Raw genomic sequence first — 15,638 nt, forward strand, 5'->3', positions numbered from 1 at the left:
CTGTGGAACACATGGAGACTTCAGTATAGGTGCGTGTGCATGTGTATACGCACACGCGTACGCGCGCACACACACACACGCACGCACACACACACACAAAGAAGAAAGGAATACAGATTTGTTACCAGCCTAATAATAAGGGTTTTGTATCCTTCTATAGTACTTCTTACACAGAAAAAGAATGAAAATTCTGTCATGGATCACTATCCAAGTAGCTTTCTCTCTTCAGCTAGTTACACTATTAATACATCATGAGATAGTGTATCTTCTCCCTCTATAATCACAGATTATACCCTGCTAGTAAACTTACCATGTGGAACGGATTATGCTAATTCACAATAAAGCTTACCTTTGGCTAAGCTCTTCTAGATAGCGACCACTGAGAGACATATTAACTTCTAAGGCTTTAATACGATTATTAAGTCTCATAAATACAGACTCCTTTTGGTTTGATCCATGTACAAGATTTCCATTAGTATATCCCAGATCTGTAGAATTTTGCAATTCAGCATAGAAATCTGTAGCTGTCCTCTGTAACCCTCGCAAAAGAGCATCTTCTGGAGACTGTTCTTCCTCTTTTACTTCAGTTAATGAAGAATCCAGAGGAGTTAAAATTTGCTTTGCAGTGTCAGTTATGGTCATTTTGGCATCCCCTTCTTCACTGTCTGAGACAGTGGCTGTGTTTATAGGTGATACTATTGTTTCTGATACCTTAGTGATAATCTGCATGGAGATCACATCTTCTTTTACAGTAGTATCTGTTGCCTCATCAACTTTGTTTGTTTCATAGATCATAGTCAGCTTCTCTGTAGAACTAAAGCTCTCAGACTTTTTTTCTGTTTCATTATCAAGATCAACAGAACTTTCTTGTGTAATTACTTGTGATGGTGTATGCTGTGTCTCATGCTTAACAGACTCAGTTCCTTCTGTTTTAGGTAACAAACTGATTTCTGGGGTAATATCTAAGAGAAATGACTGAGAAAGAGTTGGAGTCTGACTTGGTTCAAGTTCAATTAGCTCTACCGTATGATTTGCCAAATCACCTTGGTGTGCCCTACTCAAGTCATCAAGGGTAACAGTTTCCGTTTCCCTTTCTACATTCTTACTGTCCAATTCTCTACTTGGAGGTTGCAATATTGAGACATCAACTGATTCTGCAGGAAGGAGCACTGACGGCCGAGTTGACACATGGTCATCTTTTCCTTCACTCACAGCAGTTCTGCTACGCTGCCGGAAAGAAGCAATTCTAACTGAACACCACTGATATACATATTCCGAAAAACTAGAAATACAACAGGTTGTGCTAAGTTCACTGCAAAATATTTGTGTCTCTGACTCAAACCAAGGTGATGATTCATCCTCTTGTTCATCACTTCCCAGAAGGGTCACTGTGGATGGACTTGCTTCTTCCTCTTCCTCTTGAACTAGTTGTACAATGGGACTTTCTTTTGGAGTATCTGGTGTTGACAGCTCTGTGTCACGTATTTCAGCAGTTACATACCTAGAAATATATATCATAGTTACAAATAACATTACTTAAAAATCTAAAGTTAATAGACATAAAAGATTGAAAATGGAGAAGAAACTCAAATGTGGGATGAATTTTTCTCTTTCAAAACAGTTTCTTTATTAAAATACTACTTAGAAATGGCAACAGAAAGTTCATTTATTAAGTGACCAGTCAAGGTGACTTAGTCTACTACATTTACCTTATCAAAATTTCCTTTTTTTGATATCTAGTTAAGAACTACTTATAAGTGAACAATTCAGTTTTCCGAAGGTAGTACACCTTTCTATCCATAAACATTCACCAAATCTTTACAAACCTCATCACTCTTGACAGATTAGAAATGAAGCTACCCAAGAACCAGAACTAGAATCCAGGATTCTTAATACTTAAGAATATACTTTGTGCTTCAATATTCTGTCTTCAAAAGGTAGCCAGATTTCTCAAAGATCATCTTTCTGTAGATAATGTGAGGAATTCCAAAACATACACACACACACACACACACACACACACACACACACACACACACACACAATTACACACACACAGAATTATCTGCATGAGAAATATCATCTGGTCTAATTTTCTTTTTTTCTTCGTTTGTTGTTGTTGTTGTTATTGTTGTTTTGTTTGTTTGTTTTTGGTCTTTTTTGAAACAGGGTTTTACTATGTAGTTCAAGGCTGGTCTCGAACTTGCTACAGTCTCCTGCCTCTCTGCCTCCCAAGTGCTAGGATTAGAGGCGTGTACCACCAGACCTAGTTAATTTTCTATTATTAAATGGCAAATACTTAACCAAGTTAACAGAAATCCTGGCTTATCATAAATCAATAGTACCACTTATGCTAACATAGCATAAAGACTATTTTAGGGGTAGGGTGGAGTTGGTGGAAACATGAATTACGGTTGTTCCTACCAATATAAAGATATATAGAAAATTTCTGCATGTAGCCTTATAGCATAAATAGTACAATCTGAAAAAATAAAGTAACAGTAATACTAAAACAGAATTATTTTCAAAACAAATTTTCCTATTTTTAAAAATCACCACTAGGAAATGTCTCCAAATAAAGACTAATGTAATACAAGCAAAAGTACAACTGACAATATCTAAAAGGTAGACTATTTCTTTAAGAGTGAAGTAGTAAATAAATCAAAATAGAATTCTAGACTGTGCTAGAAATGTATAGCCATAGACAGATAGAGGTACTAATAACATTTCTTACACATGCAAGTGGCATATCATCTATTATCTACAAAATAAACTGACAGTTAAAGAATAATGAAGAAAAAGAAAACTAAACTGAACCTTAAGTCACACACAGCCTATACAAACTAATCAGAGCCACTTAATACTTAAAACCTAGAAAAGAAAGTAAGACAGCTTTTCATAGTAACTTCAATAGCAACATTCTATCATTAATCTATTTTATTTTCTTCAAAGGACTGCTATCATTAAAAGCAATTTAAAATAAACACAGGAGGAAACATTACATAAAAATTATGCAAAAGAATATTAAAAATATCTAACACATGCTGATTTTTCTTCAGATCATTATAAATCTTCTGCCGTTTACTAAAAAATTTAACAGAAAGAAGTAAAAACTGCCACATATGCCTAATGTGATTAGTTATTATATAAATAGTATTTCACCAAATATTCACATCTATATATGTATATGTTTATATAAAAAACATCAGTTTTGAAAAATAAGACATAGCATAAGTTATTAACTAAAGAAGCCCAGTTATAAAATCAAAGGTAGTAATCACAATTCCACATAATTAGAAACATCAAATATGTGGATAAATTTCTTAGGCTCTTCGAGGAATGCAGAACATGTATGCTAGATTTTCTAATTATCCAAAAAGCATCTCCAGTCACTTTCAGGATTAACACTGAAAACTATGCTCTTTAAAGCACAAGTCATTTTTGAATTATTAGGTAATTAAGAATTAACAGTTTACCCCCTGCAGTTATCATTACCTACTACCAGGAACTATTTCAAATTCAAATATCTTATTCTCGTAAGTAGAGTTTCTCAGAGGACTTTACAAGGAGTAAATTTAAAGAGATATACATCAATCCAAGTTATCCAAAGCATTATAAGCTTATTTTCTGTTATAGACAATAAGGCAGCAAAAACAAAAACAATAATCTTTTGTACAAAGTATTGAAAAATGAGAGTATTTTAACTATATTTATTTAGATATATTCCTGCCAAAAAAAAAATACTATATGATTCATTCTGAGGAAGGAAACACTTTGTTCTGTGACAAAAACATAATTCAAGTATAGTACAACAGTCTAGGTACTGCAGTTCTCTAAGGACATCACACACACATACATGTTATCAATGCTTTTAAATTTGAACTTTAAAAAATGTTCTTAATTGCAAATTTCCTTTTGTTAATAACTGTACAGGTTATTACAATTATTTGTAATAAGGAAATAATATTCAATAAGGGCAAGACTAAGAGGAAATAATGAAAATAATGCATAATCAAAACAACAAATGCTTGGTCTAGAAAGAAGAGTATTCTTAGCACACATACACACTAATGAGAAGTAATTCACTGGCTCTCAGCAGCCATAGGATGGTCTATGATTCAAAGTTCTCTATAGATGCTTTACACACAAATCACAAGTTCTGTTCTTCATACTGGCATATTTAGTGCTCCACTTTAAAAGACTCCATGAACAAAATCATGTTTGCATGGAAAACAAAATGAAGAATCAAAAACCGGGTCTCATCTTATTAAAAAGCTTTTGCATAGCAAAAGAAATCACCAAAGACAAGCCGCAGAGTGGGAACAAATTTTAGCCAGTTGTTCCTCGGACAAAAGACTAGTATTTAGAACATTGAAAGAATTGAAAACATTCACACACCCCAAATTTGAAGACCCAATCCAAAAATGGGCATCTGAGACAAATACACACTTTTCAGATGAAGACGTACAAATAGCAGATAAATATATGAAAAAATGTTCAACATCATTGGTCATCCCAGAGATTTATCTCATCTTACTCCAGAAAGAATGGCTATAATCAAAAAAATCAACCAATAACAAATGCTGGAACAGCTATGAGGAAAAAGGAACCCTTTCTCCACTGCTGGTGGGAGTGTAGTGCAACCACTGTGGAAATCATTGGGGAAGATTCTTCAAAAACTAGGACTAGAAGTCCTATTTGAGTCAGCTATTCCCATTCTGGGTAATTTCTCCAAAGAATTAAAAGCATCATACTGTAGCAATGTATGTGTATTCATGGTTGTAGTTTGTAATAGCCAATTCTTGGAAATAACTCAAATGCTCATCAACTGATGAATGGATAAAAAAAGATTTTTTTTAATACAATGGAGTACTACTGGCCATAAAAAAGGATAAACTTGAGACATTTATGGCTAAGTGGATTGACCTTGAGACCATACTCTTAAATGAAATAAATTGAACACACATGTTTAAATATTGCATTGTCTCCCTGGTATGAGAAACTGAAAGTGTAAATAAGAACCAAAACGTGTAACTGGGAAACATGAAAAAAATTTTCAAAAAGAAAGAGGAACTAGAGGAGGGGAGGAGAAAAGAGAGGGAAAAGGAAAAAAATAAAAGAAGGATAAAATGGAAACAAAGTTTTATAAATAAGGAGGGGAAGGGAACTGAAGGGAGGGAAGGGAAATGGGAAAAAAAGAATCAAAATATATTGTGTACAGGTGCAAACTCCCTCGGATGAATGTGATCATTATGTATATCTAAGTTGTACCAATAAACTTAATTTAAAAAATAGAAGAACTCTATTTAATATAACTTACTCAGGTGATGGAACAGGAGTTGAAACAGGAGTTGATTCAGGCATTTTAGGTGCAGTTGTGGCAGTGGCATTCTCAGATAAACTTTTATTGCCTATTTTAAGAAAGATGCCCATGTTGAGTTCAGTTTTTAAAAGCTATACCATGAATAAAACAAATAAAGAACTTTAGTTTTACTGGGGAAAAGAAAAAAAATATGAAATATGTTTGCCACCTTGGATTGTTTTTTATAAACAAAGTTCTTATGGAGAGGATCATATAAGACTACAACTGTTAAATAATGCATATCATTTAACTTTTCAGATAAATCATAGATGACTATGAACACTATATTATCTTAGATGATTAATATGCCTTCTAGATCCCTAAAAAGCTATTAAAGAAAATGAGAGGAAATAAATGGATCATTTTTAAGTTCTCATTTGAAACTAAGGGTTGTTTTTGTTTTTGTTTTTGTTTTTTTTTGAGTGGGTACTGGATTTAATTGAGGGCTTTCACATTTAGCTATGTCCACAACCCTTTTTTTGTTTTTCATTTTGAGACAAAGATTCACTAACTAATTTGCCCAGGTTGAACTCAAACTTTTGATTCTCCTGCCTCAGCCTCCAAGAGTACTGAGATTACAGGGGTGCGCCACCACATCCAGCATAAAACTAAACATTTATCAAAAACAAAAAAAGCATGATTGTTTCTCTTTGCTAAATAATAGTTATTTTTATTCACTTTTCAGTAAGGAAAAACTTTCTATGTAGCAATCTGATACATAAAAAAAGCAACACTGAAATATTACAGCATAAAGTCTCAATAGATAACAGACAACTAATTGTTATTACTGTAGGTAAGTCAAAACCCACTTACAATAAGAAAACAGGTAGAATGTAACCAAGAATGGGTAATAGAAGACTAAGTTCCTTTGGATCATCTCTGTATTTCTAAACATAAACTGCAATTTTCTTTTTAGCTTATTTACTTGATTTTCCTAACAAGAAGTCCCAGAGAATACTAGCTTTTCAAAAATTCATAAAACAATTAGGTACCTTCTGTCAAGTCTTCAGTTTTTGCTCCCAGAATATTAGCAGCAATATTCACCATATTTAGAATGGCATCTAAAACAAAATTCAAAATACCAATATACCTAAATATTCTCACATAAGTTAATATTAGTTAAAAACATACATAATGGGATTTATTTATTTTGCCTTTTTTCTGGAAAATTTCATTTTTTATTTACTTTACTACTGAAGCCAAATACAGGACCCAAAAGTATAATGCATAAATTGTTTAAGAAGAATTTTAGCTTTAAGTGTACTTTTTGTTGTAAAGAGTCCCTAGCCTTTTACCAAAACACTTACACATCACAAAATTCAATTCTAATTCAATGTATAGCCTGTACCATGACAGGGAGGAAATGTAATAATCAAAACTTGTATTTTAAAATTCAAATTTCCCTTAAAAGGTATTATAGTTTTAAAACAAAACCAAAAGAAGCTTAAAAGTCAGATTTTTCCCTTAATGAATGATAAAAACGAGTATAAATAAAATGATAAAAATGAGATTATTATTCAAAGCACAAAAATTTGTATTATTTTCACTTAACACATAGTATCTCTTGGTAATACAAATTCCAAACTGACACTGCATAGAAGCAAATTTCTCTACTAGGTCTTAAAAACAACCAAATTAATGTTTTATGGATCATAAAACACACCAATTCTTTTTGTGTTTGGGGTAGAGATGTGGAGATGGATAGGACAGATTAACTAAAAGTCAAAGTCATAAAATTCTGAATGCGTACATACAGCAATTTGCATACTTGGCAATTCTCCTCTTTCCTGGGAGAATAGTTAGATGACAAAGGCAGCACAAACCTCCATATGTACGGACAGACATACTTATACATGAAGGTCACACATGTACTGCATAAAAGCTGGTGTTGGGAACAGAGAAGATTCCCCTCGGTAATATGATACAGTTTCAAGGGATATTAGTATATATTCCAATCAAATCTTCAAATTTCAAAACTTTTTCAGGATCAGGTATTCTTCTCTTACTAAAATACTAACAAGTGACAGCGGCTATACATCAAACCTCATAAATTATTTTCATCCTAGTCTCCTTTCCAAAAAATATGTACATGGTTTCATCAGACTTTCAATGAAATCCAAAGATGTGAAAAGTCGAAAAAAAATGTAAAGAATCGTGCTAATCAGAAAGGCTTGGAGCCTGCTTAGCATGGTCACATGAACCTGATATAGACGCATGCTGTACGATAGGAGAAAAGTAGTAAATCTAAGGTAGTAAAGGTGATAACTGACAAGTTACAATTTTGATCTTCACATAATTATGATTATATAATCTGAAAGAACAGAACAGTAGTGCTGTATTTCTGATTATTAGTATAATACAAAAGGTTGAATATAGCCCATTTAAATATGTTTAGATGGAATTTAAATGTCTTGCCCTTCAACCTGTAAAGTAAGTCACCAGAACAGTAGCCCTGATTCTTTCTTTGGCTAAAGAGAGGCCTCAGCATGATAATGACAGCAACAGAAACTCATTATCTTTTCACAAACCAAGGTAAGTCAGAAATGGAAACTTACGTTCCTATAAATTCACTTCTAATGCCAACTGATGCTAAACTATTAGATATGTTCTTTTACTTATACCACTGCCTAAACTCAAAGTTTTGGAATCAACAATCCGTACCAGTGAGGGCAAACTTTTTGGAGCTTTCAATGTGCCACACACAGGGCCACCATGGTCCATACTTTCCTGTGCTTCTAAGTAATACCTTACCTTAGATTTCAAATTTTGGGGCATTTACTATTAGATACTTCAATAAAAGAACAGGTTATTAATATGTATACAGAAAATAGTTTTTTAATATTATTTCTAAATTTAAATTTTTTAAATGATAGCGCTATTATAAGGAAGATCCATCCTTTAACAATATTACTTATTATTATCACTTTAGGGCCCCATTTACTTTCTCAATCTATCTCACCTAAAGAAATAATTTCCATATGTTCACAAAACATTACCTAGTATAGTTTATGTTTAGTCTTTTGAGTAAAAACAGCACTGTGAATATGATATTCTGACCTTTATCAACTTGCAGCCAAATGCGTGATAGCTTGTTACCATAATCGGGTTACTAAAATGCGTTTATAATAGGATAAAGTTATAACTTCAAATATAGTATCCAACAGCATAACTGCCCCTAACTTTTCTTGATATAAAGCCATTTTAAAAACAAGGAAAAACAAATTTGCCTCAAAATCAGGCCATTTTAAGTTAAGGCACAAATGTCAAAAGTTGAACAGATTATCTAGTGTCAAGGATCAGCTCTATTCCTATTATTTCCTCCTTATGCCACTTTGGAGGTTATAAGTAAGTCAGGCTCTTAAAAATAGAGCCAAGTTCTTCTGAGAAGATGACAAGGACAATATTAGAGGAGGTGACGGTATCAGATTAGCTTTGAAAGTTTCATGACAACAGTCTTAATATTTTATCTCACATTGCCTCTCTTGAGACATTTCAAGAGGCAGAGCTCATTTTAAAGCCCTATATCTAGGTTCATCTAACATCCTCCCACCTGTCTTGCCTCATTATAAGACAATTCTGATACCTGCAATGCTGAAAGGTGTAAACAACAACAAACAAACAAACACTTTCAAGGAGACAGAACCAAAAAGTTTAGATCTAAGTAAGATTCCGTGTCTAATTAAGATAATAAATATACTGGCTGGAAATGTGACTACAAATAGGAAAATGTCCTCCAGAGTTAGGTTTTAATGACATCCATGAGTCACTCCCATAAAAAGAAAAAAAGACAACTCAGAGTATTAATATATTTTTAGAATAAGACAAAGTCTACTCAAGGGAAGTATTTAATGCCTTACCACTATGTTCCCTAAAATGACTTCTCTAGTAACCACCAGAAAGAGACTTTTTAGCCTATTTTCTGACTCTCATAAAATAAGTGATTCCTCAGAGTTAGTTCAGCATCATTTAAGCTACACACAAGACAGAATAATGACTATTATAATTTTAAAGAATAAAATACAATATTAATACTCAGGCAGATAATATGTCATTTTTTTTCACTCCTAAAAAACTACATCTATAGCAGTGAAAGAGGTACTGATATAAAGCAAAGTTACATGTTGCATAGAGGGATTCTCTTCTTGGGTATTTTTAACACTATTCTACCCATCCCTAAAAACACTCACTGAAGTTCTAACACATGAAAGATGGATACACAGGAAGAAAAGACAGATACAAAGATGAAAAAAGTTGAAATGATTCTTCACACATATACCTATAAAAATATCTTTCCAAGTATAGGCACCACTGGTTGAATATTTTAAAAAACTACAGACACTGTTCACACTGAGACTGGTATTCAAACCATTTAGTTCATTAACTTGAAAAGAACAAGGAGCTAGTCCTCTACTTTATTAAAATTTATTTTTATTAAATTCTGCTATTAATCTCCAAATAGGAAGAAAACTCTGTCCACTTAGTTTTATATTCAAGAACAATATGAAAATATACCCATGCACATTTTAACAGAAAAATCATGAGCTGACTGGGTACAGCCTTTTCTAGTAATCTCCTTAGTCAGCCTACCATTAGGTTCATATACCACTTTCAGGAAACAGCACACAAAACACTAGTTATTTCAGTCATTTTCTTAGTTTACAAAGAATATATTAATTTACAATTATTATTGTTGAATTACTGTAAGGAGCAGCCTTTATATTTTACAGTTAAACAGGAAACTATCCATGTCTATAAATTAACAAATTCCTTTCACTAGGAATTTCACTGATGTACTATCTTTTTAATAATTTTTTTCCCTTCAAGTAAGTTCATAGCTCTTTCTTTATGACAAAGAAACCATCCTCAAATGATTAGAGAAAAAGAAATACTTTTATTAATTTTGCATTTTTAACCTCTTTTTTCTTTTCATCCATTCTTCCTGTTTGGCTTCCACAGAAATGTTTTTAAAGCCAGTATCTTTGAATTAAACTCAGCTCTGGCAGTAAAAGCAATATACCTATGTCAAAATTTAAAAAATGAGAAATACAGGAATAGTGTGAATGAGAAACTCCAAAAACTCCAAAATACTAACTTGTAGCAGAGCCAAGAAGATTTTTTGAAGATTTATCCTCCACTGTATTATAATCCAATGGATAATCTGGTGAGGAAAAATAAGTAATTATGCTGGGAACTAGTTTAAACAATAAATTTATAAACTTATGATCTCTCATAGTCAGCTGACATTTAAATATTAACTATACATAAATATTACCAATACATCTAAAACGTGTTCACAAAAAGAAAGAGAGTCATGAGCGATTTAACTAAATAAACAAAAAAACTGATTATAATGTTTACCAAAATTTTAATCACATTTGTAAGATTTTTATTCAAGCTTTCCATATAGCAACCCTTAGTCAATGTCTTCCTTTATGTGAAAATGACAAAAGAAAACCCTTAACACTGTTCAAGTTAAGATTTAAGGCAATTTAAAATAAGGATTTGATAGAGCAAAATGAATGAATAAGTCCAGAAAACTTTCCCCTATCCCACTCACTCATAAGAGTTTCTCAAAAGCTCAAGCCCAAATGTGAATGTCCTTAGGCTCAGGGCAAATCAAAGGAATTAATGTTTATTTGTACTATTTCAGTTCATTAGAAGTTGAACAGGTTCTTGGACAAGGCATAGTATTATGATTATGACTTATAACACTTATGTTCTCAAAGGGAGTTCTAGTTACAAATAACTGATTGATAAGCTTGGAACAATGTATATAGGGTAATCACATTAAATGATATATTTAGGATAAGATTGGTTATAAGGGCTAAAACAAAACAAAGTGACAACAATCATTGACTTAAGAAATCACCCATTACAATTAAATTATAAAAGCAAAGAAGTTTCTAATAGTCACCCATTTAAAATCACTTACCATAGTCCTCATCAAACAGTTCTTGACGTTCTGACTGGTACTGTGAATCAGCAATTTCTTCATATTCTTCCACCATGCTAGTACCAAATACTCTAATAACATCAATTTAATGAAAGACTTTTAATAAAACAAAACAAAGTTACTCAGACTCATTTATTAAACATCCATGACAAACATTAGTTCTGAATGTTACAATGAATGTCAGGTTTTTGTACTCCAAAATAATGGCTGTGTCTTCCATTTTAGTCACCAACTGTACAAATATAATGATCAAGTTCCTTTTTTAATCAGTTTAAAATGTCTCCATATATTATCACTGCAAAATAGCTAAAAGAATCACCAAGTGTTTTTTTGTTTGTTATACCAGCAACTGAACCCAGGGCCTTTGCACTAAGCTATCTTAATGGCCCTCCCTTTTTTTTTATTTTGAGAAATTTCACTAAATTGCCCAGGCTGCACTCAAAACTTGCAAATCTCTTGCATCAGCCTCACAGCATGCTGGAATTATAGATATGTATCAACCAATATAATGCCATAAGAAAAATTCTAGTAAACTTATTTTGTTCTGTTTTACCTTATAAGGCTCAATGGACAGAAATGCTCTGATCCAAAATGTGATATCAGCTCCACCTAAAAAACAGAAGCACATGAAGTGGGAAGCCAGCAGAGTGCCTATAAGGTCAACATAGTCATCTTTCTAAAAATAGTCCTCATTTCCCCCAAAACTAATACTTGTAACATTTTTCTTTTTTAAATATTGCATCAATAAGCCATGCTCTTTACTCAATATTGCGAAAGTAGAAGGTTGCTAACCTTTATGTACTTGATGAACATCTGAAGCAAGAGAAATGAAAAGAGAAAGAGATCAGTTCCAAAGTCTGGATAACATGCTACAAGCACTTCATCAATTTGTAAATCATACTGCATAATTATAGAAAGCAATGTACTGCGATGGATAACATTGTAGTACTCTTAATTTTTTGCAGAAATCAAATAAATGGTTTAAATTTTTACCATCACAACTAGGAAGTGTAATCTTAACAACTGTAATAAAATAAAACTTTAGGCTTACAAAAAGTTAAGCAACCTAAAATCCACTGCTGTTATTTTGTATCTTAGTTACAAAAGCATTCCTAAACCATTACCTTTAGAAAAAATCTGTGCCTTTTATTACTGTATTATAGCTATGTATCATGTATATATTTGCAGCTCATTTTGTATATTGATATATGTGGATGTACATAACTATATATTATATATATTGATAAAAGATAAACTACTATACAATGAAGTGTTATACATACTTGTGTAATAGTATATATGGAAAACATGAAGTTTTAATATTCTATGTTATTATTTTAAGGATAACTTATAAAAGGTATTGATCAAGTTACTTAACTGTAACTACTAAAAAGTACATATTATACATATCAATTCATTTATTAAATATAAGCTATTAAAAATTAATTTGTAGTTATGAATATAATTCTTATAGGACAAGGAAAACCTATAGTACTTGACACTTTAAAATGAAACTCGGAAGTAAATGCTATTTGCTTTTTAACTTATTTCCACCAAAGGGTTTTGCTGGAAACGGATCATCAAAATGTTCTAGAGTCTCCTATCATAGAACAAGGCAGAAAGTTTTACATGACATTTTTATACCATCAATAAAATACTCTTCTATTATTAACAAAGTACGTGGTATAAAAATGATCCTCAGAACTATCTAATGACATTTTTAGTTTCAAATTGAAATGTATTACCTGGAAAATGATTTTTAACATTTTTTTCTTTCTCACAGTGTAGAAAGTATGATATCTAGGTATGTATATGGTCATTCAACAATTATTTCTGTACTTATTTAGAATAAATTAAAAGATTGCATATTTTCAGAACTCTTAAAAGTCATTAATTGAAAATATCAAATGTAGTTTAAAAAAATTTTAACATTTTTATATTGAAAGTAGGAATACTACAAGTTTATCCACTGATAGAAGTCAATTTGATACATGCATTAAAAAGAGACAGTACTACCCCAGAAGACAAAATTAAGTAGCTATTAAGTTCTCACATTTAAAAAAGGACAGAAATTAGAATCACTGCCATTCCAAGAGGTTATATTATTAAAACAATGGTATTTTAAAATGTAGTAATTACTTTAAAATAAAAGAGGAAGAAAGAGAGCAGAACATTTCTCTATTTTGTTTAAATCCAAATCAAGATTGAGAATTCTACTGGATTAGTTGGTGGAAGCAGCACCCAAAATAGTGTTAAAAACTTTTCTCTATTCAAAACTGGTAGTTGGACATAAAACTGCTCTTGAATACACAAAAGGCAAGAGCCATAATAATGTGAAACAACTGTATATTAAAACTAGAATCATTTAAGAATTTCAGTAAACTAAGAAACTGCCTGCTTTAAAAACTTCAGTGATAGTAAATATTTGAGATTCAAAGTAGGGAGAAATACATACTATGAAGATGATATATTACTTAAAGAAACATTACCTTCACATATTTTGCATACATTTGCTCATCTAAAGGGAAACTCTGGACATTTCGTTCATCTCTACCATGGAAAGTACCCAGTTTAATCCATTTATTTGTGGGATATCTAGAAAATACAAAAAATAAATATATTCTGTACACTTTTCCTCTGCAGGTGAGCACACTGATTCAATATGTCTTAACAATCCCTTTGGTTAAATAATTTTATTTTCACATTAAACTGACAAGTTCCTCCACAGTAGGAAAACGTAACTTGAAAAGTCACTCTTAAGAAATAACAAGATAAGGAAAAGAAACGCAAGACAAGAATTCTGCTGAAGTTTGAGAAGCCTCCCTAGAAATTTTACAATATAGCCAAGAGATTGTTTTGGAATGAGAAGAATGATTCTTCACATTCTAACAAGTATATAATGATGTGAAGTATAAATACAAATACTGGTGTCAAGTAGGAAAAAACTTTACCATCATAATAGAACTTGATGAATTTTACATTGGTAGCTGATGGGTTTAAAAGGTAACCTAACATAAAAATCCAATAGTATTATTATTGTTTGAGGTATGTAAAGAATGCTTCAAAAGAGTTCTCTCACATTTAAAAAAAAATAATGTGTCATTCTGGCTATGTCCATATAGCATATTAGAAAATTCTGGCTTAGAGACAAAGACGTTCAGAGAAAAAGGTTAGTAGCAGAATAGTAGATGGAATTTTCAAAAGATTTTGAGAACCGATTTCAAAAACTGTACACATACATTGCTGAGTGTGCGGTGATGGGAGAAACATCATAGCAAAACCTTAATGATTCAAGGATAATAAAACAAATAATAATTTCCTACATGGAATATCATGGCATGCAAATGTATTCATGGAATGAACAAACATCCATCAAGAGGAAAATATTAAGTGCTCATTAAAAATGGTCTGTTTATAAAATAAAAGTCTCAGGCTGTAAGAAATAAAAGGTAAATATATATTACTAGAATAAATAAATGCATAGGAAAGGCTGAAAGGAATGCATTAAAGTGCTAAGGTGATTATCTTTGACAGGAATGCAGTTCTTTTCCAAGGTCCTTACAATGTTTACTTCTTTTACAATTATAAAAGTACCAAAAATGTTTGAAAATGTCATTTTCTAAAAATATACCTCATAATATAAAATGAAACACTTGTGTTTTTAATAACTTTCAAAGAAATGTTAGGATAGAATAGAGAATAAGAATTAAAGAAAAGACCTTAAAGTGACACAGCTGTAGATTTGAGTTTCGATCCTTTAATACGTTACATACCCTGGGCAAGCTATTAATCCCAACTTGTTTCTTCAATTTATAAAGGAATAATATCAGTATCTACTACTAAAAAAATAATGACAAAATTTTTAATACATGATATAATACAATATATTTTTACTAGTCCCTATGTGAGCTGGTTACTCGTGGTTTGTATGTATACATTTTACATATGTGTATTATTTTACATATGCATTTATGATATTTATTTGTGCATGGCATATTTTATGTTTTGCCTTCTTTTTGAAATATCAAAAATTAAGTGATCACTTTCAACTGAATATTATTTTATACTCTACAAAAGCAAACTCATTCAGTACAAATAGATGCAAACATCTGATTACTCTATTAATAGTTTTCTCATATGGACCGTCTATCCATCTACATATTTTAATGTTATTTTCTAATAAATTGTTTTTCTTTTTTCTCCTTTAAAAAAATAGTATGTGGTTATAATGTTTAGGCATCATATAAGCAAATAAAAAAAGGGATTAACAAGAGCTTATATCTGTTATTAAAAACTACTATTAAAAAAATACACAAGTCTCAA

The 15,638-nt window shown here is 31.5% G+C and overlaps 1 protein-coding gene across 4 annotated transcripts in view; it reads right to left on the minus strand.

Moving 5' to 3' along the window:
* Positions 1 to 15,638, minus strand: part of Suco (SUN domain containing ossification factor) — a 77,657-nt gene that overhangs the window by 19,291 nt on the left and 42,728 nt on the right. For 3 of the 4 annotated variants that reach the window (XM_063240047.1, XM_013157840.2, XM_063240049.1), the window contains exons 11-18: positions 13,805 to 13,910; positions 12,108 to 12,128; positions 11,869 to 11,924; positions 11,295 to 11,386; positions 10,455 to 10,520; positions 6,355 to 6,423; positions 5,321 to 5,411; positions 350 to 1,501 (exon numbers count right to left, since the gene is read on the minus strand). In XM_063240047.1, coding sequence (XP_063096117.1) covers positions 350 to 1,501; positions 5,321 to 5,411; positions 6,355 to 6,423; positions 10,455 to 10,520; positions 11,295 to 11,386; positions 11,869 to 11,924; positions 12,108 to 12,128; positions 13,805 to 13,910 — 1,653 coding nt within the window. The remainder of the gene's footprint in view (positions 1 to 349; positions 1,502 to 5,320; positions 5,412 to 6,354; positions 6,424 to 10,454; positions 10,521 to 11,294; positions 11,387 to 11,868; positions 11,925 to 12,107; positions 12,129 to 13,804; positions 13,911 to 15,638) is intronic. The other variant, XM_063240048.1, reaches the window with a different exon arrangement.

This window comes from Cavia porcellus, unplaced genomic scaffold, assembly GCF_034190915.1.
Source record: "Cavia porcellus strain 051 isolate PalLab524CR breed Dunkin Hartley unplaced genomic scaffold, mCavPor4.1 scaffold_29, whole genome shotgun sequence".
NCBI classification, from domain to species: domain Eukaryota; kingdom Metazoa; phylum Chordata; class Mammalia; order Rodentia; family Caviidae; genus Cavia; species Cavia porcellus.